The 22,402-nt window shown below is 50.9% G+C and overlaps 1 protein-coding gene across 1 annotated transcript in view; it reads left to right on the forward strand.

Annotated features, from left to right (window-relative positions):
- Positions 1 to 276: 276 nt before the first annotated feature.
- Positions 277 to 22,402, forward strand: part of LOC141967611 (electroneutral sodium bicarbonate exchanger 1-like) — a gene marked incomplete at its 3' end in the record, with an annotated part of 31,313 nt that continues 9,187 nt past the window's right edge. The window contains exons 1-23 of the mRNA XM_074921568.1: positions 277 to 324; positions 1,777 to 1,858; positions 2,200 to 2,328; positions 2,767 to 2,902; positions 3,116 to 3,276; positions 3,650 to 3,838; positions 3,947 to 4,035; positions 4,156 to 4,313; positions 4,682 to 4,769; positions 5,226 to 5,372; positions 5,551 to 5,639; positions 6,112 to 6,286; positions 6,427 to 6,560; positions 7,257 to 7,502; positions 7,604 to 7,709; positions 8,112 to 8,273; positions 8,926 to 9,039; positions 9,393 to 9,554; positions 9,668 to 9,919; positions 10,672 to 10,740; positions 11,273 to 11,446; positions 11,546 to 11,677; positions 12,098 to 12,195. Coding sequence (XP_074777669.1) covers positions 277 to 324; positions 1,777 to 1,858; positions 2,200 to 2,328; positions 2,767 to 2,902; positions 3,116 to 3,276; positions 3,650 to 3,838; positions 3,947 to 4,035; positions 4,156 to 4,313; positions 4,682 to 4,769; positions 5,226 to 5,372; positions 5,551 to 5,639; positions 6,112 to 6,286; positions 6,427 to 6,560; positions 7,257 to 7,502; positions 7,604 to 7,709; positions 8,112 to 8,273; positions 8,926 to 9,039; positions 9,393 to 9,554; positions 9,668 to 9,919; positions 10,672 to 10,740; positions 11,273 to 11,446; positions 11,546 to 11,677; positions 12,098 to 12,195 — 3,140 coding nt within the window. The remainder of the gene's footprint in view (positions 325 to 1,776; positions 1,859 to 2,199; positions 2,329 to 2,766; positions 2,903 to 3,115; positions 3,277 to 3,649; positions 3,839 to 3,946; positions 4,036 to 4,155; positions 4,314 to 4,681; positions 4,770 to 5,225; positions 5,373 to 5,550; positions 5,640 to 6,111; positions 6,287 to 6,426; positions 6,561 to 7,256; positions 7,503 to 7,603; positions 7,710 to 8,111; positions 8,274 to 8,925; positions 9,040 to 9,392; positions 9,555 to 9,667; positions 9,920 to 10,671; positions 10,741 to 11,272; positions 11,447 to 11,545; positions 11,678 to 12,097; positions 12,196 to 22,402) is intronic.

Below are 22,402 nucleotides of genomic sequence, written 5' to 3' on the forward strand. Positions count from 1 at the left end.
TCCAGGCCCAGGATGGCGTCGGCGGTCTCGAGGACGCTGCAGTCGGGGCTGAGCAGCTCCTCGGGCAGCGAGAGCCAGGCCAAGTCACGGCTTCAGTCCAGGCTCCGCCCCACAGCTGATGAGGTCACAATGGCCACAGTGGGGGCTCTGTTGCTGGGGCGCACTGGGGGCCACTTGAGCTCCACTCGCTGAGAGCTGCACTGGTGTCCTGGGGGAATCTGACCCCCGATTGCTCTGGAGGGTCGACTGACCCCAAAACCAGTGACCAACGTGAGGATGAACCCGAGTGGGGGCTACAACACGTCCCTTCTGGAAGAGTTACAGGTACCAGAGCCGGGGCTCTGCCGAGGGGCTGAGCATCCCCCAGCCAGGGGGAAAACTCTCCCCAAAATCCCACTGGCATTTCCCCGGTGCGCAGGAGGGAGATGCTTTGCGCCAGGGAGGGCTGCTGGGGCAGGTTTAGTGTCGCTGGTTGGAGCACAGAGGAAAAGTGGTTTCTAAGAGAGAAGGAGACTTTCCCCGTGTTGCCCAGGGGCGTTTGAAAGCGGCGACTCCCAAATCGCTCCGTTTCTGCCCACTCCAAAACCCATGTAACACACTTGAGCTTGTGATTTTATTTAAATTGCTTTTTTAATTTAAATTGTGATTGAAAGCAATTTTATTAAGCCCTTTCATCCCGTGATTTTTCCAAGGTCGGGGTTTGGGGTTTTCTTGACAAATCCAGAGGGGAGCAGGATGCGTTGCTCGGAAGGGACGGAGGGTGGTGGGGGCTGTCATCGGAGGGAGGGCACGGTAATCTGGGTGCCGGGAAACATGGGCACGTCCCGGGAGCTGGCAGGGAGGTAGCAACAAGTTGGCTCTGAAATTAGTACTCAGGGACCAGCAAACTCATCACCAGACAGGAGCGTTTGTTCCTGTTGCCCATCAGGTTAACCGGTGCCACCAAGTGCTTCCAGGAGGCCCTTTCACAGTCACAGTTGTGACCTGAGTGTGAGACCCAGTGGCTGGGATTTTCTTGCTTTGAATACGATAATCCTGGCAATGCCCTTCCCCAGCCCCGGTGGCAAGGGGAAAGAGAAGCCAAAGGACTTATTTCTGTTTGCCCCTGTAGTTCTCCTTCAGCTTTTAAGGCGCAACTGCTCTTCATGCAGCACCAGCAGTGGTACTTCAGGCGAGGAGGGCGTCAGCTCTCAGCCCCTGGCTTTTGCAAGGATAAAATCGGTGTGTTTGGTGGGAAGCGCCCCTGCAGCAAGGGAAGCTGGAGCCTCATAGGGCTGAAGATGAAGCTTTGCCCTTACAGGCTCTTGAGAGCCTTTGAGGGTTGTTGGTGGCCATGTCCTGTGGCCAAGGGCCAGCTAGTGAGTCCCGCAGGTATCGCCTTTGGAGACTGTAACCTGCTGTGATAAAAGGTGCAGGGTTTGGGGTCTTTTCCCCCAGTTTGGAAATCCCTCTTTGTTTGTTTTTAGAAAGGAATGACAGGAAGGAAGCAGGAGGTTTGTTTTCCTGGTCTGAAACCCTCGGCTCTCCTCCCCTGTAGTAAATACTTCCCGACTCACGTTGTGTACAACGGAGGTGATGTTATGAGCTGTTTTATTTCAGTATGGGAAGAAAAAGCTCCTACAAGTCCGTGTTTTTAGGGCTGTGCCTGGAGGAGGAGGAGGTACGCAGAGGCCTCGTGGACTTGCGTGGAGGCCAGGGTGGATGATGGGTGGGAGGATGTAAGGGAGCTCCACACACCCAGCCCCAACTTTGTACCTTCTTCTCATTGCCATCCAGAGACACGACGAGGAGGCAGTGATTGACCAGGGAAGGGTGAGCAACCTTGCCAATATTCACTATGAGAGGGAGGATTTGGAAGGTGAGTCTCTGCAAGTGCTGTGCTTCTGAATAAAGCAGCACAGTTCTTTTCACAGAATTTACTATTATGGCTTTTTTAACAAAGGGAAAAAAGCCCCTGCAGAGGCGATGGTGTGAGTTTTAAATGACCCAGAGCCATCGCTTGTTGCTCAGTTGTTGCAAAGCTCGGGTAAAATAAACCTCAATAAAAGGGCAGGTCTGTGACATTCAGGGATCCAGTGAAAATCACAAAATTAAGAGAAGTTGGTGTTTCCTCCTGGGATAGCTGCACTGTTTTAACTGTGATGTCTGCGTCAACCATCCCACAATAGTGAGAACGCTGCAAATGCTGCTTTTTCTCAGGCCACTGGACCCTGGACATGTGGATGCCACCGGTGAGGCAGAGCCACCGGCGTCACCGCCGCCACAGCCAGAAGCATCGGAAACGGGAGCGGGAGAAGGACTCTGCCCCAACGGAGCCGGGCTACCACTGTGAGTCCCGCCGCGGCCTTCATTAAACTCCTCAGGGCTATGGGGGTGCTGGGGTCCATGTGGCTAGCTGGAGTGACTTGTTGTTCTTCCGAGGGGAAGGGGCATTATTTAGCAAGACTCCCTTTTTCCAAACTTTTCTCAGATTTTTTCTCTTTAAGGCAGTTAAATGCATAATGGAATTAGGGTCACCTTCCTTAGAGGGATCCTGGCTTTAAGAATGGAAATGTGGGGAAGGAAAACTGCCCATCCCTATGCAGAGGTGGAATCGAAGCTTCTCCTTCTCCGAGGCTCTGTGCAAGCCTGGCCAGAGCCAGGGGAGAGGGCCCAGCCCAATATTTGTGGCTGAACTGGTGCTGATCCGATGACCACTTTGCATGTGAGCATGACGCGCCGTATTCAAGTGCGGTAACGGGACGGGCCTTTGTCTTCTAGCCCCAGACACCCCGTCCCAGCGGGTGCAGTTCATCCTGGGGACCGAGGAGGACAAGCAGCACGTCCCCCATGACTTGTTCACCGAGCTGGACGAGATCTGCGCGAAAGAGGGTGAAGGTGCCGAGTGGAAGGAAACAGCAAGGTAAGTCTCTGCTGCTGGCTGCGGTAGGAGAGGAGTCCCCGTGCCGACAGCGCCCGCGGGCTCTGCTTTCTGCTCTGTGGGAGGCAAGGCTTTGCAGCTGCAGGTGATGCTGTGAGGAGCCTTCTGCTCTCGGCACCCCACAGCTCGATCCCGGGGGCTGCAGGGCTGGGGCTTTTTTCTTGCAATGGGGCTGACGGTGCTCGATGTCTGCAGGTGGCTGAAGTTTGAGGAGGACGTGGAAGATGGTGGCGAGCGCTGGAGCAAGCCCTACGTGGGAACGGTGTCCTTGCAGAGCCTCTTTGCACTGAGGAGCTACATCCGCAACGGCACGGTGCTGCTGGACATTTGTGCCAACAGCATCGAAGAGATCGCAGGTACCGTGGGCGCGGCGAGTTGCAGTCGATCGGCCAAGGCAACTCTGGCAAAGACTGTGCCGTAGGTTGCTTATAAGTTGGTTAAATGTGTAGAGTCAGACAGAACGGCCAGACGGGACAAGAGAATTGCATTCTTTAGAATGGGAAATAATTACCTTAGTGGAGTAACGAATAAGCATTTTGATGATGTTTTTTAGCAAAAGAAAATTCTTGCTGTGGCTGCAAAGGGTGAACTGTGTTAAAACGTCTTGCTAAGCAAGGCTGAGTCCGCGTTAGGGTATCCTGCATGGCATGGGCCTCCCCGGGGTCTTTGGGGGTCAGGACTTGTGGGGGTTTCTGCTCTGATGGCTTCATTTCCCTCTGCCATCCCCAGATGTGATCCTGTGCCAGCAAGAGCCGTCCACGGAGTTTGACGAACACATGCGGGCGAAGGTTCGAGAAGTTCTTTTGAAGAAGCATCACCATCAGGACAAGAACAAAGGAAACAAGTTTTCTGACATTGTCCACTTCTTTGCTGACGAGAGCAAGAAGCCGCCAGACCTGCATGTCCTCGACAAGACCGGTGAGGGTTCCTGCAGGGCTTCGGCCCCATTACATTGTTCCTGGCAAAGGGGAAGCATCCCAGTTGTGCTGTGTCTGTCTTTCTGACTGTTTTTCTTTTTCCTACCAGCCCAAACACTCACCCCTCTTCCTTCTGCCACAGCTGCAGAAGCTAAAAATGGGGTGAACCAAGAGACCAGCACAATGGCTTTAAGCAAGGTGAGACACTTGTAACTTTCTTATGCTTTTGGGGCCAGATTTGCTCTTGCAAACTTGGCTGCAGAGTTCTGTGGGCTTTGTTTTGGGGGTAATTGCCTGAAAATTGCTTGTTGTGCCCAGGCGGAGCTGCACTTCCTGAAGAAGATTCCTGTTGGCACTGAAGTGTCCAACGTGCTTGTAGGAGAGCTGGATTCCCTTCAGCAGCCCATTGTGGCATTTGTCCGCCTGACCCCGGCTGTCCTCCTCTCTGGCGTGACGGAAGTTCCCATCCCGACAAGGTCTGAATGAGAAGCTGAGAATTTTATGAAAAAAACCCCCAGCAAAACAGTATCAGATTGCATGCATCAGTTTGGTGTCCCAAGGGAACAAGGCCAGCGGGAGCAAGCACGTTTCTCCCCTGCACATCTCCTCACCATTGTTTCTCCCTTCCCTGCTGTATCTTTTAAACCCACTGGCCAATTTTAATGACAGTTGGCCGAAAAGTTAGATTTGGGATTGGTTTTGGTGAATTTCAAATTCACCACAGAGTCGGTGAGCCTGAGTCCCCTTTCAAACTGTGCTCTGGGCTGGGAGCTCCCAGGGGTTTTCTTGGGTGGCCTTTGACCAAGGGCACGTTCGTCTCTCTCACGTTGTTTTTCTTGCCCAGGTTCCTGTTTGTTTTGCTCGGACCAGAAAGAAACAGCCATCAGTACCATGAGATCGGCAGGTCCATGGCTACCCTCATGACTGACAAGGTGCGATAAGAGAGATCTCCGGGTCACTTTTGGCTTTCTTCCCCTCTCCCTGTCTCTGTAGTAGTGAGGAAGAGGATTTGCTGTCCCGCAGCTCTCCAAATAGCCCACCCCTCGTTCTCAGCCCAAAGCAAACACGCACATTTGCTGGAGGCTGAAATCCCACCCGGGGTGCATCCTGCACCTCGTCCTTCTGCCCGGGGGTTCCCAGCATGCTGTCCCCAGTGCTAGCATTGCGAGGGCCAGGAAAACTTGCCTTGCTCCTGAAGGAAAAGGCTGTGGTGTGCCGTGGGGGACGGGGCCTCATGCAGATACCTGGATGCACAGATTTTTCCTTTGTGGGGAATATTTCCCGCCATTTGCAGGGGAAAATGACCTTGCGTTTATCCAAGAGCTGATTGCACTGCTCAGGCTGTCCGGGATGGGTTGTCCTCTCACCAGGTTGTCTCCTCTTGGCAGGTTTTCCAGGACGTGGCCTATAAAGCCCAGAACCGGGCTGACCTCGTGGCCGGCATCGACGAGTTCCTGGATCAGGTCACGGTCTTGCCACCAGGAGAGTGGGATCCATCGATCCGAATCGAGCCCCCCAAAAACGTCCCTTCGCAGGTGGGTGCTGCGGCGCAGGGAGGCACGAGGGGGCCGGGCAGGACGGCAGCCTGGCTGGGGATGCTGCTCAGGGCCCGAATTCCCAGGGTCCAGTTTGACACAGTCACATTCCCAGAGCAGAAGCAAGGCAAGCCAGGGCTTGCAAATCCATCCCTTTACCCTACTCCCATTTCAACAGCAAAAAAGGATGATGTCAGGAGCTCCCGATGACAGTGCTCACAGCAAGCTGGAGAAACACAGCGGTCCTGAACTGGAGCGAACGGGAAGGTGTGAGCTTTATTTGGTTTTTTTTTTCTGTTTGCCTCTCAAACGTGAGCAGGTACCTTCCCTTCTAGCAGGTTCCTGGGGTTAGATGGCTGAGTGAAGGGGCTCCACGTTACCAGCGTGGTCCCCTGGGCGGGGCAGGTGGGAGATCTGGGCAGCTGGGCTCAGCCACAGCATCACTGCACACAGGTTTTCCTGATTTGGGGTGGAAGCAGATGTGTAAGTGCCTCCAGGTCGAGCTCTGCTGCTTCCCAAAGCAAGGGACTGTTGCAGTAAGAGGGGAGAGGCTCTCAGGTTGGGTCCTTTGTCTTTTGGTCGGAGGGGTGTGTTCGTGGGCCTGTTTCTACTGGGTATGAAATGGGAGGAGGCAAGCGCTTCTGTGGATCAGCGCCTGTGAGGGCCCTTCTGCAGCAGAGCAAACTCCCGTGTGTTCTTCCACAAGAACAGTCTATATTTTTATTTTCCGTTCCTCCAGGCTCTTTGGAGGTTTGATCCGGGATGTGAAGAGGAAAGCCCCATGGTTCTGGAGCGACTTTCGGGATGGGCTGAGGCTGCAGTGTCTGGCGTCCTTCCTCTTCCTCTACTGTGCCTGCATGTCCCCCATCATCACCTTCGGGGGGCTGCTGGGGGAGGCAACTGACGACCACATCGTGAGCACCTCTCTCTGTTGGGTGGCACGGGGGAGGGTAACACTCGTGCAAAAGACCTTGCTGCAGTGAATTTGCTCTGGTTTTGGTTTTTTTCCCCCTCATGATTTATTCCCTGACTGCTGCCTCTCTTCCCTGGACAGAGTGCCATGGAGTCGCTGCTGGGCGCATCCATGACCGGCGTGGCGTATTCCCTCTTTGCTGGCCAACCTCTCACCATCCTCGGCAGCACCGGACCCGTCCTTGTCTTCGAGAAGATCCTCTACAAATTCTGCAAGTAAGGCTGCCTGCTGCTGCTGGGTGCTGCCAGAGTCTTCAGAAGGCAGCAGTGATGGAGAAACAATGTTTTTCTTCTTTTTTTCGGTGGTAGTTGTTAGATTTGTCTTCTGTGTCCAAGACATTGCCTGCTGCTGCTGCTTTAGTATGTGATGGTGCAAGAGCCCTCAGCCTCTGAGGGATGGATGGGGGCGTTTGGGGTTTCAAGGGTTGAAGTACAGCAGTGGCAGGAGGAGAAGCCACAAGAATGTGGATGCCCAAGATGGGCTGCACAAGGAAGATGAGACAAATCAGTCTGGTTTGGGAAGGAGGGAAGACTTGCTTTTCTCAGAGTTCAAAAGCAGGCACTTCCTAGCCCGGATTTTGCAGGGAGAAGAAAGACATTTTTCCCAAATATCCAAATAGTTTTTCTGTGTTTGTCCATCAGGGAGATGGGGGAGAACACCGTCTTGCACACCAGCTGCAATTAGCCTCAATTAGATGAGTGCTAAATGATGATAATGAAATAACTGGCCTCTCCTCCTGCAGCCCCCTACCCTGCACTGCAGCACCAAGGCAGTCTGTGGTAGTACGTGGAAACTGCATTTACCCTCCACAGCCTTGATGGGCTCCTAAATTGTTTCCCCCTTCACGGGAAGGCCTGGCTCGGAGCCTCGTTGCTGGCCTTCCCACCCTTGGTGTCATTTTGGTTTCCCAGGGACTACGCGCTCTCCTATCTCTCTCTGCGGGCGTGCATCGGGCTGTGGACCGCCTTCTTCTGCATAGCGCTGGTGGCCACCGATGCCAGCTCTCTGGTGTGCTACATCACCCGCTTCACCGAAGAAGCCTTCGCCTCCCTCATCTGCTTCATCTTCATCTACGAGGCTCTGGAGAAGCTGAGTCACCTGTGGGAGATCTACCCTGTGCACATGCACAGCAAGCTTGACTTGCTCACCACCTACTAGTGGGTTTTTCCTCCTAAAACATGGCTGCCCCTTGGCAGGAGCCCAGGGCTACACCTTCACTGCCTTCCCCTGACCCCTCTCTTGGCCTGTTTCCTCCCAGCTGTAAGTGTGAGGCACCGACCCATCCCAGCAACGAAACCCTGCGCTTCTGGGAGAGCAACAACATCACTGGGTCTGGCATCGCCTGGGAAAACCTCACGGTGACTGTAAGTGCTCTGAGCCACTGCTGGGGGAAGGGACGACTTGTCTCTTACCCTTTCCTGCCATGGCTCTCTTACACCTCCTTCCCCGTTCCCTCTTTCTCTATCCCCAAGAGTTTCCAGCGTTTCCTTCCCCTCTGGTGTCTTCTTCAGCCACGGCTACCTGCCATTCTGGGGGAGGATGTGCCGTGGCTCTGTGTTATGGTGTCCCATCACCTCCCATCTCTCCGCTCTCCTCTGTGCAGTTCCCTGTGTCACTCGTTCAGCTGCTGCTGCTCATTAACTATAAATCTCCAGCAGCAGCAGCAGCAGTCACAGGACCTTTGACCACGATCCTCCAATCCCGCTTGTTATCCCAGGTTTCCTGGCCGCACGTGCACTGCGTGTCCTGACGCTCTGTTTCTCCAGGAATGTCGGTATTTGCATGGAGAGTTTCAAGGACCTGCCTGTGGACACAACGGCCCCTACGCACCCGATGTCCTCTTCTGGTGCTGCATCCTCTTCTTCTCCACCTTTGCGCTGTCGAGCTTCTTGAAGAAGTTTAAAACCAGCCGTTACTTCTCAACCAGAGTAAGCAGAAGATGGTGGCCTGCAGCGGTTTCCATGCTCATTCCCCAAAATGGCTTTCCTGGAGCACTGAGCAGTGTTTGCCAGCACTTGGTCAAGCTGGGAAACACCGACCTTGGAGACCGAGCTCTCCATCAGCTGCCATGTCCCTCGCTCATTTCCATGAGTGCAAAGCCATTGTAGCATTTCCCACCTGCCTTGCGACCTGTCCCGGAGTGATTTTTTGATCAGGCAGTGGGAAATCAGGTCTTCCAAAGTGTTGGGTTTTTTCCCACCTTCTGTGCATCATGTGCTCAAGGGGAAAGTTGGTTCAAATGAGGAACAAATGGTGCCTCGGTGCCTTATTCCCACTGTAGCAGAGAGCGTGGCTGTAGTGGCAGACATCCATTTCCTTATTTCTTGATTATTTTTTTTTAAAGGTCTGAATTCAAACAACGCTTTTCCACCCAATTAAGCACCAGATCTCCCAGGGACAAACGCAGCAGCAGCAGCACCTAACCAAGGGAACTGGCTGCATGTCTGCAGAGGGCGGGGGGGGGGGGGGGGGGGGGGGCGCGTTTTTAACCAACCTTCACGTTGTTGATGTCCCCAACTCTTCCACCTCGTGTTAGGGCCCCGTTTGCGATGCCCCTCTCAGCTCTGGTTCTTGCTCCAGGTACGGTCCACAGTAAGTGACTTTGCTGTTCTCCTCACCATCGTCATCATGGTGCTCATGGACTTCATGGTTGGGATCCCATCCCCGAAGCTCCACGTCCCCCATATGTTCAAGGTAACGGAGGGGTTTGGCTTGGAGCTGGTTTCAGCTCTTGGGGATGCCCCAAGGGGATGTCGGGGCAGGGCAGGTCTGAGTCTGGAGGAGGTGCTGGTGGTGTGACCATCTTTTCTTCCACCTCTGAACGCATCGTTTCCTTCTGGAAAAGAGAAGGCAGCCCCAAAGTAGATACCTACAGGAGAAGTATCTGTAGGTGCTTGCACGGAGGACGCTGGCACTCTGAACCCCACGGGAGAGGGCGACATGAAGCCAGGGCTGGGAGATGCTCTGACACAGGCAGGGAGGGAAAATCAAAACCAGTGAAGGGGCTGGGCTGGGAGGTGATGCTGAGGTATGAGCTTTGTTTGCAGCCTACCAGAGACGACCGCGGGTGGTTCATCAACCCCATAGGACCCAACCCTCGGTGGACGGTGTTGGCTGCGCTCATCCCAGCTCTGCTCTGCACCATCTTGATCTTCATGGACCAGCAGATCACTGCCGTTATTGTGAACAGGAAGGAGCACAGGCTGAAGGTACGGGGCTGCAAGAGAGGGGCTTGTGCTCAAGTAGGGTTTGAGCCGGACTTGTGACGTTGTTCTTGCTCTTGTGCCGCGGGGTGCTGTATCTCATGTTTTGCTCCCTGCAGAAAGGATGCGGGTACCACCTGGACCTTTTCATCGTGGCCGTGATGCTCGGGGTCTGCTCCGTGATGGGGCTGCCCTGGTTTGTGGCTGCGACCGTCCTGTCCATCACCCACGTGAACAGCCTCAAAGTAGAGTCCGAGTGCTCAGCTCCAGGAGAACAACCCCATTTTCTGGGGATACGAGAGCAGAGGGTCACTGGCTTGATGATCTTTGTGCTCATGGGCTGCTCCGTCTTCTTCACTTCTCTGTTAAAGGTGAGAGGAAAATGCAAAACACCCAATCACCGTGAGCTTTTTGGGGGTTATGCACAAGAAGTCCCCTCTCTGCAGGGCTGAGTGGTTGTGGAGCAGAGGAGGAGGTGATCCCAGACCTTGGGGCTTGACCTGCAGTAGGAACCAGCCTCGGCCACGCTTTCCAGCCCTTCAGAGCCCCGTTTGCTGTGCTCGAGGCAAGCGAGCAATGCAGCGGCTTTAACTTTCGGGCATCTTTCAGGCCCACCCGTGTTTATGGGTTGCAACTAAGGGTATTCAGAGCAGGACATCTGCTTTCTTTCAAACAGGCAGCACTTCACTGGTTGCAGTTTGCTGCTCCCAGTGCCCCAAAACTGCTGTTGCCAGTAGCTGAACACACTGACATCGTCCCCATGGGCTTCCTCACACAAAGTGATCTCATCTCTAGGCTGAAAGCAGGCACGTCACCTTTGCACGTTGCCACAAGAATATGTAGAAACAGAACATGGCATAGGGTAGCATGGGTGAAGTCACCTCTTTTCCTCCAACCTTTCGGGAAAAGAGGATTATTCTCATGAAAGAACTCCAAGGTTCAGCCTAAAGCAGAGCATTAGCTCACTTGCACACACAGAATCTCTGAGGGGGAGAATCCGACACACCTCTAACCCCGTGGAAAGTGGAAACCTTTAGGCAATTTTCGGCAGTGCCTGTAGAAGAGAGAGATAATACTGAAATTGCAATTCAACGCCCCAAATGATTGCATTCTTCGTTTTCAGTTTATACCAATGCCGGTGCTTTATGGCGTCTTTCTCTACATGGGCGTGTCGTCGCTGAGTAGCATTCAGGTATGGACTCTTGTGCAGCATGTCGGCTCCCTGGTATTTCACCTCTGTAGAAGCAGGAAAAAAGCAGCAGTGTGGGAAAAAACCTCTCCAAAAGCGAGCAATGACAATGTTTGGTGTAAGGGAAAGATTGGTGGAGGCACAGCAGGTATAGAGGGCTGGGAGGGGCAGGCGGGTTCAGTGCTCTCTGTTACACAGTTTAGAGCAGGTCGGTGTTTGGTTCTGTGAAAATGGGGGAATTCAGGGCAAATGGGCGGTTTCTCCCACTGGTGGAAATCCTTGCTGGGGGATTCAGTGGGCCACAAAAGGCTGTTAATAGACCAGTGTGGAATAACAGCAATTTGGTGGGCAGCCCTCATGGGCAAGCTGGTTTATAGATGGAGCGAAGGGAAAATGAGTGCTGCTCCCAGGAGGAACATAGTGGGATCCAGGATTTCTCACTGCAGGTGAGGTCCTGAAAACTCCTCCCACATCTCAACAGGGCCGGAAACTTCCCGCAGTCCCAAGGTGGCCACTTGTCCCTTTTATTTTGCAGTTCTTTGACCGCCTGAAGCTGTTCTGGATGCCGGCAAAACACCAACCGGATTTCCTCTACCTGCGGCACGTCCCCTTGAGAAAGGTGCATCTCTTCACCGTGATCCAGCTGATCTGCCTCGTCCTGCTCTGGGCCATCAAGGTGTCCCGTGTCGCCTTCATCTTCCCCATGATGGTAAGAGCCGGTGCCGCTGGGCAGCGGGATGTTTGCAGCGCTGGAGGGAGATGTAGCCTCATCTCTGGCCTCACCGCTTCTTCCCTCTGACTCGTGAAGGTTTTGGCTCTCATTTTTGTCCGGAAGATGATGGATTTCTGCTTCTCCAAGCGAGAGCTCAGCTTTCTGGATGACCTTATGCCAGAAATCAAATTGTTGGATGGTGCCAAGAATGAAGCCGAAGGAGAAGAGGTAACACTTGCTGGGTGCTGGGGCTGGACATCACCCTCAGGCTGTGAGATCGCCTGTTTCTGTCACAGCTTGTCTTGAAATGTTGGGGGAAGGTCAGGACTCAGCAGAAATAGATCCTAATAGCCTGGACCCCACATTGCAACCTTTCTTCCTAAATTAGGAGGGAGCTTAACCCTTGAATTGAGGTATAATCTTTAAAATGAATTATTTATAACAAAGATGGTTATTATGGAAAGCTTTGCCCATAATGGTGTTTTTAACCTCCAGTCTTTGGAGTGAAAAGACTTTACCCTGCTGCACTCACAGCTAAAGCTGCCAAGGGTCAGCAGGAGAGGGCAGCAGGCACTGGTTTTGCTGGGTGTTTAGTTTACGCCCACTTGGGTCAAAGACAGAGAACTTGATTTGTCCCTCTTACACCAGGAGCCCCAGAAGATGATGGAAGCTGCTGCTACAAAGTCAGTTCAGCTAAAGCTGGGGAAGACAAGCGACTCAGTTACCCCAGAGCAGAGCAGTGACAGGTAAAGCCCCGCCTGGCGCCAGGACCCACAGCAAGATTGGTCGGAGGGCGTTTGGAGAGATTTCCCCCCTTGTATCTTTATGGAGCATCCCATGGAAAGCAGCAGTCAGCCTGGTGGGAAATGCCAGTTTAGGGGCAGGGCTGCAGGAGGTGATCGCAGGGCTCTGACCCCAAGCAGAGTGGCTGATCAAGTCACGTTTGACCCCAAAACTGGCCTCATCAGTGACTTGACAGTGGCTGGAGATCCTCACGCTTAGCAATGAGGAGTTGCAGGCACGATCCGTACCAGCGGTGGCGGCTTAGGAGCCCACTGCAGGGCCAAACACCAGCAAGAGCCTTTGCTGGAGCTGTTGCTCTGCAGCTCTCCGGTTTGCCTCCCCAAACTCCTCAGCCAGCACAACCTCCTGTGCTTACGCTGAGCTTTGGTTCTCTGCCCCCCCTGTGCCTCATGCTGCTGCGCTTGATGGCATAAGTTCCTGTCCTCACGGGTTGCTGTGTGAAATACTTCTTGCAGGGCGGCTCCTGGCACATTTGATATCTGGGATGACACGTACGAACCCACCGTTCGTGGGGCAGGACCCTGACCTGCCGGGGGAGCAGGACGCAGACGATGGGGATGCACCCATGGACATGGCACCGATAATAAAACAGTTGATGCTGCACCTTGTTGTAGGGTCTGTGGTGTGCAGCGGGCCCTGGAGGAGTGAGATCCCCCACACACTTCCCGGGGGCCCCCAGGCTGCCAGGCCCCTGCCGGCCCCACTGGTGGGAGCTGCCCGACGCTTCCCTAGGGGGGCAGAACGTGAGGTGGGAGAGACGGTTTGTCAGGGCTGGGGCTGGTGCCCAGAAAGCGGGTTCGTCGCCCACTGGGCAACAGGTCAATAATCCCACCCTTATTTATTGTAGGCTTGCACAAGCCTGGGGGCTCGGCACTTTCCCACAAATCAAGCACCCCACGGGTCTTTTCCTGCTAGATTTATACACAGAACTTGCAGAGTTAGTAATCTCCCAAGCCCATCCTCTCTAGGAGGATGGGTTAGTAATTTACATACACTTATAACACTGCTGGCACAAGACTTCTACTCTACGCATGCTCAGGGGAAGGGTCTTCACCTGGCCAAGGGTCTGCTTGACCTACAGGCAGGATTTTTAGTATTCTAATGAGGGCAGTTCAGTGAAGGATACCCGGACCTTGAGTTTGCTTGCCCAGTTGGCAATGTACCCCCTTCAAGGTCAAATGGCTCCAGTCTGTCCTGGCTCAAAGGCAGCTGTGGACTTGTTCTGCTGATGAGGGATGACTTTGGCTTTAACACAGCCAAAGGACATCTTGCTTGACCTAAGCATGGCTACGCCGTGCTAAAAGTTTAACCTTCAAGACCACTGCTTTAAAAACAGGGAAAAGATCACGTCTCCATTATAAAATAGTTTGCTGAGAACCAGACAGAATCTGGGCAGTGATACTGCTTGGTGGGTGCTGGAGTATCTGCCGTACATCTCTGAGTGCACAGGGGACTGTCGACAGGTTCTGTAAGAAACAACTGTTTTCAAAAAGACTTCTTCATGGAAAAAGTTGGCTCAGTGCTTAAAGGGGAAATTCCCATAGTACGTTTCTTCTGTCGTTCTGATAGATTTGACTGTTTCCAAGAAGAGATGGCTCCTTCCTCTGAAAGGGAAAAGATCCATAATGCTACTGTTTGACTCCAATGGATAAAACAATTTGCCAGCCTACAGTTTCAATTCATTGCAACTCCATCACTTTCTCCATCTTAAAATGCAAAGCCTCTAAGTGGAAAGGGTTGGGATTGCCATCTCAATCCCCAGGGGAAGGACACTGGCGATTGACACTTCATGATTAACCGAGAACAGATAAGGAAGACCTAATGCCTGCAGGCCACTGACCCACCCTCCTGCCATTTTCTGGGAAAGGAAAAGGTAAAGGGGAGAGTTGCAGGAAAGCCCAGAACAGACAGGCAGGCAGAGACTAAGGCTCTGAACAGCTCCTGACAGAGCCTCTTGGGCCTTTCTCATCTAGAAATTAAGGACTCACAGGCAGGATAAACAGACTGTTACGTGGGTTGAAAATTTTCTGGACGACCAGGCTCAAAAAATGACTGACAGCAGGACACCTGGCCAGCGGCTATAACACGCGGAGCACCCCGAGGACAGGTGCTGGGGCCCACACGGCTCAGCATTTTCACTAGTTGGTGGCTTGGTGACACCCAGCACAGCCGGAGCAAACTGACAGGTGACTGGCTCTTAAAAGAAACTGCAGGACCTTAACGGAGACCTCTGTGACCTGGAGGGTGAGGCAGGATCCAGTTCATGGGGCTCAACAAGGAGATGCACCACGTTCTGCAGCAAGGCTAAAACAAACCCAGGCACTGGTACTGTTACCTGAAAAGCAGCTTCGTGCCCGGCGTGCAGTAACCGGATCTGAGCACGCTCAGCAGGGATGGTGTGATTATTCAGGCCTGGGTGCTGGGTGGACTTTTCCACAAATCAAGCTCACCAACTGCACTTTTTCACGCTCCTTTTATACACAACGATCAGAAGCTAGTACTTTTCCATAACACGCCTACTAGGTACTGATTGGATAGTCATTGTCATACTATTACAATAAAGCTCACCTAACACTTCTAATACTACTAACACTCAGGGGAAGGGTCTTAACGCCGGCACGGGTCTTTTTGACCCGTGGGTGTGGTTTTTAGTATTATAATGAAGGTAGTTCACTTTCAGGACACTCCAGAGTTGGTTTCATTGCCAAGTTAACTGATCAATTAATGACTTTGTCAGGCTGTCAAACAACTCCTTCTCAGCACAATTCTATACATTGTCCTTATGGCCCAGGACCTTCTGGTTGTTTTCCAGGGTATGGAGAACAAAGCCTATTCTTTACAAATTTCAGTGTCTCGCCCGACCGATCTTACTGTTATCCCCAGGTGTGCAATAGCTACAGCTACTACCATAATCATCGGCCATGGAATTTAGTAAATATGAAGTACACTGTATCACCAGCAGAACAGGCACAGGGAAATACTTGATGCCCAGGAAACCAACAGCTGCCCATGGTTTTGCCATGAAAGGCTGGAACCACTAAACCACTGAAAGTCAGACTGAGGATTTTTCTTGCCTTTTGATGTTTGAGGCTCTTTTAAAGAGCACCCCAGAATGACACACACCCCACACACCCCCAGCCCCGTGCCCTTCTCCCGTGCCCGCCGCAGCCGGGCCGTGGCTCAGGGAGTCCTCCGCTGCCGGGAGCTGCCCAGCCACGGCGGGAGACACCTGAGCCCCCTCCGCGCCCCGGGGCCGGGCAGACAGCGGGGGGCGGCGCTGGGCCCCGGCACTGCCCCGCTCGGCACCCCCGGGGCTGGAGGCGCCTCAGCCCGGCCGCGCGGGGCAGGCCGAGCCCAGACAGGGCCGGGAGACACCGAGCCCCCGCCCAGCGCCCCCCGCCTGCGGCCCGGCCACCGCTGCGAACCCCGGGCAGTGGTGCCAGGATCTCTGTGATCGTGTGTGTCTGGGATATACCCACGGTGAAGCGACGCTCCAGACCCTGGGTTTCTGCTCTTGATAACACATGACCACCTACACACGTCCCCATAGCAGCCAAGGGTTGCTTTTACGGTGGACTGAGCTTTTTGGATTGCTGGTTGACTTTGTATAATATGCATTAAGTGCAGATTGGAAGGGTTTTGCTTCAGAGACGAGAGCCTGGAGCCTTTGCTGTGAGTTGGCAGCGCTGTGATTTCTCGTGTCCCTGGGCAGACCCTGGGGTTGAGAAGAGCCCCGCTGCTGTGTGAGGCTGCAGGAGGGCACACAGGGGACAAGGTTCCAGAAACACGGTTTCAGTTGGTGGTGCTGGGTTTACTTGTAAAGGCCAAACCCGAGGTTTTTCCCCATTAATGTTTTTTTTTTGTTTGTTTGCTTATTTTGTTTGTTTGTTTGTTTGTGAGTTTTGGTGTACTTAACCTATTTTGAAAACAAATTACTTGTGTTTTAATATGTAAGTCTGCATCCTAGAGGTTGACCTGTGTCAGGTGCACACTTGAATCGGTAGCTATTCACGCCTCGCCACTGAGGGATGAAGAGAAACTCCTCAGTCTGCAGCTGCTGGGAGAGCAGCAACCTTCACAGTGGTGTGAGCACCGAGGCACACGCAGCACTGCCCTGCATCTTTAAAGCTACTTCTGTGCTAGCCACAAACTGAAACAAAAATTTTGGAGATGGTAAAACCGGCTTCACACTGCAAATAGTAAAAAGATTGCATAAAGCAGTGGATTAAAAAAGGGGAGTTGACTGGCAGTTCTGAGGTCAGGTGGTTATGCCAGCTTCTGCATCTTAAGGGTTTGCACAGTAAAACAATTGGCACGACTCTAATTGGGTCATTTAAGTTTCAATTAATGTTATTTCTCCCATCTTATGCAATATATGTAATTAAGATATATAAGTGCACATTTTATAACACACTGGAAGGCTGTATTACAATCTGTTTATGGTAGGGCTTTTCTGGCTGTCTTTAGCACTTGCAATATTATGCATTAATGGGTAATTCAGGTTCATTTGCTGGTTTAAAACAAAGAAGTGGAGTGAAAATTAGGGCAAGATACAATGCAATAAGATTATTTCCCCCCCCAGATTGCTTAGCAGACTACTCTAGCTGTCAGAGATGTGAAATATGTGGCCTAACTGAAATTTCTGGTGAAATGTTTGTCCTGTTGGTGGCACTGGCACGTGTAGACACGCGCTGCTGCATCTCCCCTGTGAGACAGGTGGGTGCCAGTGGAAGCTCTGCAGTTCTATTGCCCTGGGCTGTGTAGGGCAGCCGGCCTGTTGGAGCACAGCGCTGTGTTCTGCCCCCTCACACGCTGGTGTTTATGTCTCAAGAAAACAAGAATTTGCCCTAGAGAGAAGTGATGCTGCGTGTTGTGCTCTTGTCCCAGCACTGAGCGGAGTGGAGACCAGAGCTGGGACTTAAGGACAGACTTAACCTGTTGCAGGGAACCCTTTATTTGCAGGACGAGGTTGTGAGACAAGACACACACCAATATGGTTAACAGTCAAGCTCCGATCTTTATTAGAAAAACAAGTCCTTAGATACTCTTGTGACAGCAAACCCGTGTGTTGCTCTGGCGCATGCTCATTTCAAAAACTCGTTCCTCTCAGCACTTTCAACAAGCGCTACTAAGCGTGCACAGCCGGTAGATACATTTCTGCTTTGTTACTCTAGGGATTCCCTTCTTATCTGTTTCTTCCCTAATGAGCAAAAGTACTTTCGCTTTTAGCCGTCGTTAATCTAGACGCCGTTAATCTTCTAACACAAGTGCGTCATTAATTTAGACATCGTTAATCTTCTAACTTGAATGCTGATGACACTTTTACATTGTCAGTGACACAGACGGTTCGTGACCCGGCATACGCACCCACAATTCCCCCTTTTCTTTTTATTAAGGCCTCCATCCTATTTACCACACAAGACAGACGACATCGCATTAAAACAGGAAGACAGCATGTCAGTAATCCCACAATGCACATTGTCTTGCAGTTACCATCAATGCCTAGACATAAATTGAGAGTGATCAGAAAGATTCACACAGCACATACCCTCAAATTCTTCACATCCATGTCCTGGTGCCAGTAACAAAAATCTATAATTGCTTTATTCTGCAAAACAGCATGCCTTACACTATCTTCATCTGTCAACAAATTACTTACTATATTAGATGTTAAGTTAAATTGTTTTTCACTCCAACAGGCTATTTTGTTCAAGGTGGATAGAGCTTTTACAACCCCTACTCCTGGGGGCTAAGAGAGATGCAGTGACAATCTCTCCAGGCCTCCACAATGCCATTTTATTAAAGGACACACCGCAATCTATAGACCACCATAAAGCACACGCGCAGCTACCTGATTGCTCATAGGCTAAAGCTACTTGTCCACGCGCCCTTTTACCCTCTACGATTGGTCCCGGTGTGGTGTCCACGAGCTGTTCTCCTGCCAGGCAAACATCTTGTTTTCCACAGTCCAGCTTCCTTATCTTTTTGCTGCGCACGCGGTTTCTCAGCCCCTTGGCCTTGCAGGTGTTCTTCACACCAGCTACAGCCCGTTGTTACAGTGAGGCCACTCGGTCTGGATCGCTCATAGTGTGCCCGTTGTTTTCCAGCCATTCAACAAATCCCTCTTTTTGTTTTTGAGCGATCCAGGCCCCTTTTATTGCTCGGTCCATCGTTCTCAAAACACTTCCACACACAGTTTAACATCATTAAAAGGATTATAATGACAATTTAAACTGTTATTCCATGTAAAACCAAATCTTTTAACTATCCAGTATTTGGTAACCTTTTAGCCGAATCATTATTAAATATTCTTCCTTCTTTAAGATGTAAACCAAACTATATCCGTCCCCAGGCCTGATCTTGCACGCTATTCCCAGCTACTGGGGGAAGAGAGCCTCTCAGCTCTAACTCCAATCAAACAGCTCTGAGATGGGTCGGCAGCAGTTGCTAAACCCAGCAATATGCCTGCTGTGCTGATTGATTTTTCCCTGCCACCTTGGCACAACTCAGCAGTTTCTTATCTATCCTACGAGGCCTGTTCTTCATCAAAGCTTAGCTGTTTGTCAGGGGCTGTGTAAGGCCGATGCCTCTCAGATCTCCCCTTTCTTGGTTTTGCAACGGCACCTGCAAGACTTGTTTGAGAGCTGTATCAGTTAAGGGTTCGACAAACTTCAAAAACATAGTGTACTTGGAATAGTTCCACAGGAGGCTAAAACAATACAGCAGTTACAATTACTAGTTAAAAGAGTAGGCTAATTTCCCTACCTCGAAATAAGGGATATGACTAAATACCACAAAATAAACAGTAAGGAAAATACGGAGTAGCACACTTACTTAATGGGGTACTAACATTCAGATCCGCAGTCGCTGGGGAACCCTGGCTGCGGCGAGGATTTAGAGTGGCCTTCCTCGCAAATCCTATGCGATGCGTCCATCCGTAGGGGAGGCATCAAAAGTCTCTGCAAGCAGGTCCGGCCTCTAAATCAACAGGCCAAAATAACCGGCACTTTTCTGTGAGCAGAAACATCTGATCTCATCCTCCTGTTGGGTTCCGCCCAGAGCCTGGCCAGCACTCCAGGGGGAAAACCAAGGGATTTTCTGATAAGGTTAAACACTTGAGTTCTTAATTCTTAATATTGCTAAACAAAGAAAGTTGAATACACACATTCTTGCAGCATTTCATCCTTATTAATAACTACATTTTGTCTAATCTACATCCTTCACTAGTGACTAGTAAACCTATATATCTCATTAAGGAGTTGCAATTACTGTCAGCATTTTCTCTTAAAAGAATTGGTAACTGTAGTGTAGTTTGTCCTGTTTCAGTAGCAAACATTACCCAGACATTCTGCTTAAATGATCAGTCGAAGAGATCGCAAACTGTCGGCACAGGGGCACCCACAGCACCCACAGCTGGATCCTGAGTGCTGGCTGCCTCTCACCCTCAGGTGGGGTTGCACACACCCTGCCCGTGACCATTGGAGACTGAGACCTGTGCAGACACCAGCATCACCTCTTCCCCAGGTTATGAAAGGAAATGGTCCTTCCCAGTTACTACTTTCCAGGTTTTTTGCTAACACCTGAGCCTTGCCCTGGACTTCTTGTTGATCTGGTATCTGTGATGAGAAGTGACGCAATATTGGTGGAACCTGTGAGACAGGGGGAATGTTTAAAAGGTTCATGACATTATTTAGCCTTATTCAGCCTTTTGTGAGGTGTAGATTGATACCTTGCATCTTCCCCCTCCCCCCCCCTTTTTTTTTTTTTTGTTATTGTTGCAATAGATGCTTTAGCTTGATAGATGTGTGCTCCACAGTGGCCTGACCGGCCGGTGAGTGCAGAATGCCGGTCAGATGCTTGACTCCCCACTGCATGGGCCAGGATGCAAACACTGCTCCAGAAAAGGTATTAACAGACACATGTACATATTTTAACATTTCAAATGGAGCTAAGTGATTGACATCAGTTTGGCATAATTCTGAGGAGGTGAGCCCCCAAGGGTCGACACCACTTCCCTTTGAAGAGAGGGAGTCTGTCTGGTATTCAGGGCAAGTGGCAATGATGTCTTTAGCCTGATGCCTTGATAAAGAAAACTGTTTTTGTATTGCTCTGGCATTCTGGTGGGAAAAATGCATGTGTTTTTCATCCCACTGAAAGAGCAGAGCATATGGCTGACCTGGAGCCAAGACCTCTCCCCCTTTTGTTTTTGCAAAAGCGCTTTCAAGGTTTGGCGTGCTCTTTCTACGATGTCTTGTCCCATGGGGGAATGCAGTGTACCTGCGATGCTTGTCTGTTTGAGATGGTGCTAGCTGTACGGTGGAGATCTTGTTTTGCTTTCTCTGTAAGTACTCTGGGTGATGTCAGTGAAGGATCTTTTCATAAAATATCAAATAAGCTATGCAGATCATCATGAGTTAGGCCCACAACGGCTGTATCCAATTTATGGTTCCTAACAGTGTCTGTAAATCTTTTAAAGTCTTAATACCAGTTTTACGTTTAACCTGTTGCAGGACAGTGGTCTGTTCACAAATTCTTCAGCCCAGGTACTGCCTGGTGATGATATCTGTACCTTTTCAAGTGCTATTTGCAACCCCATTTGAGTGCTTGGTTAAAGCAAGAGCCTTTTCCATGATCTCCTGTGTTTCTGCTGCAATAAGGATGTCATCCATATAATGATGTACAACAGCTTGGGGGACCTGGTGGGACTTGTTAAATAACGCAGTGGTATTGTTTTGCAGGTTGTGCAGGTTCAGCTCCTGCCGGGATCGGAGAGCACGTTGCCGTTGCCCCTCCCCCACCCGCGGCCGGTCGGGCTGGAAGTTAGGCACAGACCCGGGCTAAAGTAACAAGGAATTTAATGCAACAGAGTGATAGAACAATCTGAACAACAGTAGCAATGATAATAACAATGAGCAGCAATAACAGTGAACAAGATAAAAGATATACAGAGAAATACCGCTAGATGGTCAAGGAGCAAGCCCGCCGCGTGTATGGCAACCCCCAAAACCAGAAGCGAAAGTAAAAGTGCTCCACCCCTGGACCTGACGTCAGCATGGTATGAATAACCCAGCTGGAGATTCCTTCCCCATCTCTCTCTGCTGAAAAAAAAAAACCTTGACTCTATTTTAGCTAAACTAGGACACAGGTTCAGTAATATTAATAGTGGGAATAGAAAAGGCAATTTTAGGTGCATCATTCGGATGCAAGGGAATGATAAAAGAAATCAATCCTTTAGATCAATTACTACAAGATGCCAGTTTCGGGTAATCGTTGTTGGGGAGGGCATTCATGGTTGTAAAGTATTTTTATCCTCCATGGTATCATTAATGTGTCGGAGATCATGTAAAAGTCACTATTTATCACTTTTCTTTAAAATAAGAAACTTAATTGTCCCTGAATGAAATCATTAAGGTGGCACGACTTTTTCCTTGGCAAGGGCCACCGAGCCACCCACACAGGTGATTCTGCTTCCCGAGTGGGTTTCAGGGTGCGTCGTGCTACCGTGGTGATTAAGACAAATTTGATCCAATTTGAGTTCCCCATTGAGCCATACAGTCACGACCCCAAAATGTCACAGGGATTTCCAATATAAATGGGTGAATATTTGCTACCCAGGTTTTTTGGCCCCTTACATGAATGAGATCCTTGCTTTGAATTGCTACAGCATGACACCAACCCTGACAAGCATCTGAGTTACCGGAGCTAACAGCCAGTCTGCTCACGGATATTACGGTCACATCCACACCAGTATCTAAAATGCCTGCCAGCTCAACAGATTCTTTAGCTTTAGTGAGAGTACATTTTACCAGAAGGTTGACCTTGTGTCACTGTCTGAGCCCAGAATATTTAAGGGGTACCTGCCGATCCAAACCCTGAGTCATCACGGCTGCTCGGCATACTATTAGGGGGAGCCGCAGTAAAATAAGCAAACTGAGCAGTTTTTTGACCTTTTTGTTACTGAACATGGGGGTACAAGGGTCCAGGCCATAATTCTTATTTCCCCTTCTTAATCGGCATCTACGACCCCTGATAAATCAAACAACTCCCGTAAGATTGTAGATGATCTTTTGACAATATTTCCGTCAGGCAGATGGTGCAGAGGTGCCCTCCCCCCGCAGAGTATGCACCTAAATTCAAGACAACCATTAA

Source organism: Athene noctua, chromosome 17 (genome assembly GCF_965140245.1).
Source record: "Athene noctua chromosome 17, bAthNoc1.hap1.1, whole genome shotgun sequence".
Classification (NCBI taxonomy): Eukaryota; Metazoa; Chordata; class Aves; order Strigiformes; family Strigidae; genus Athene; species Athene noctua.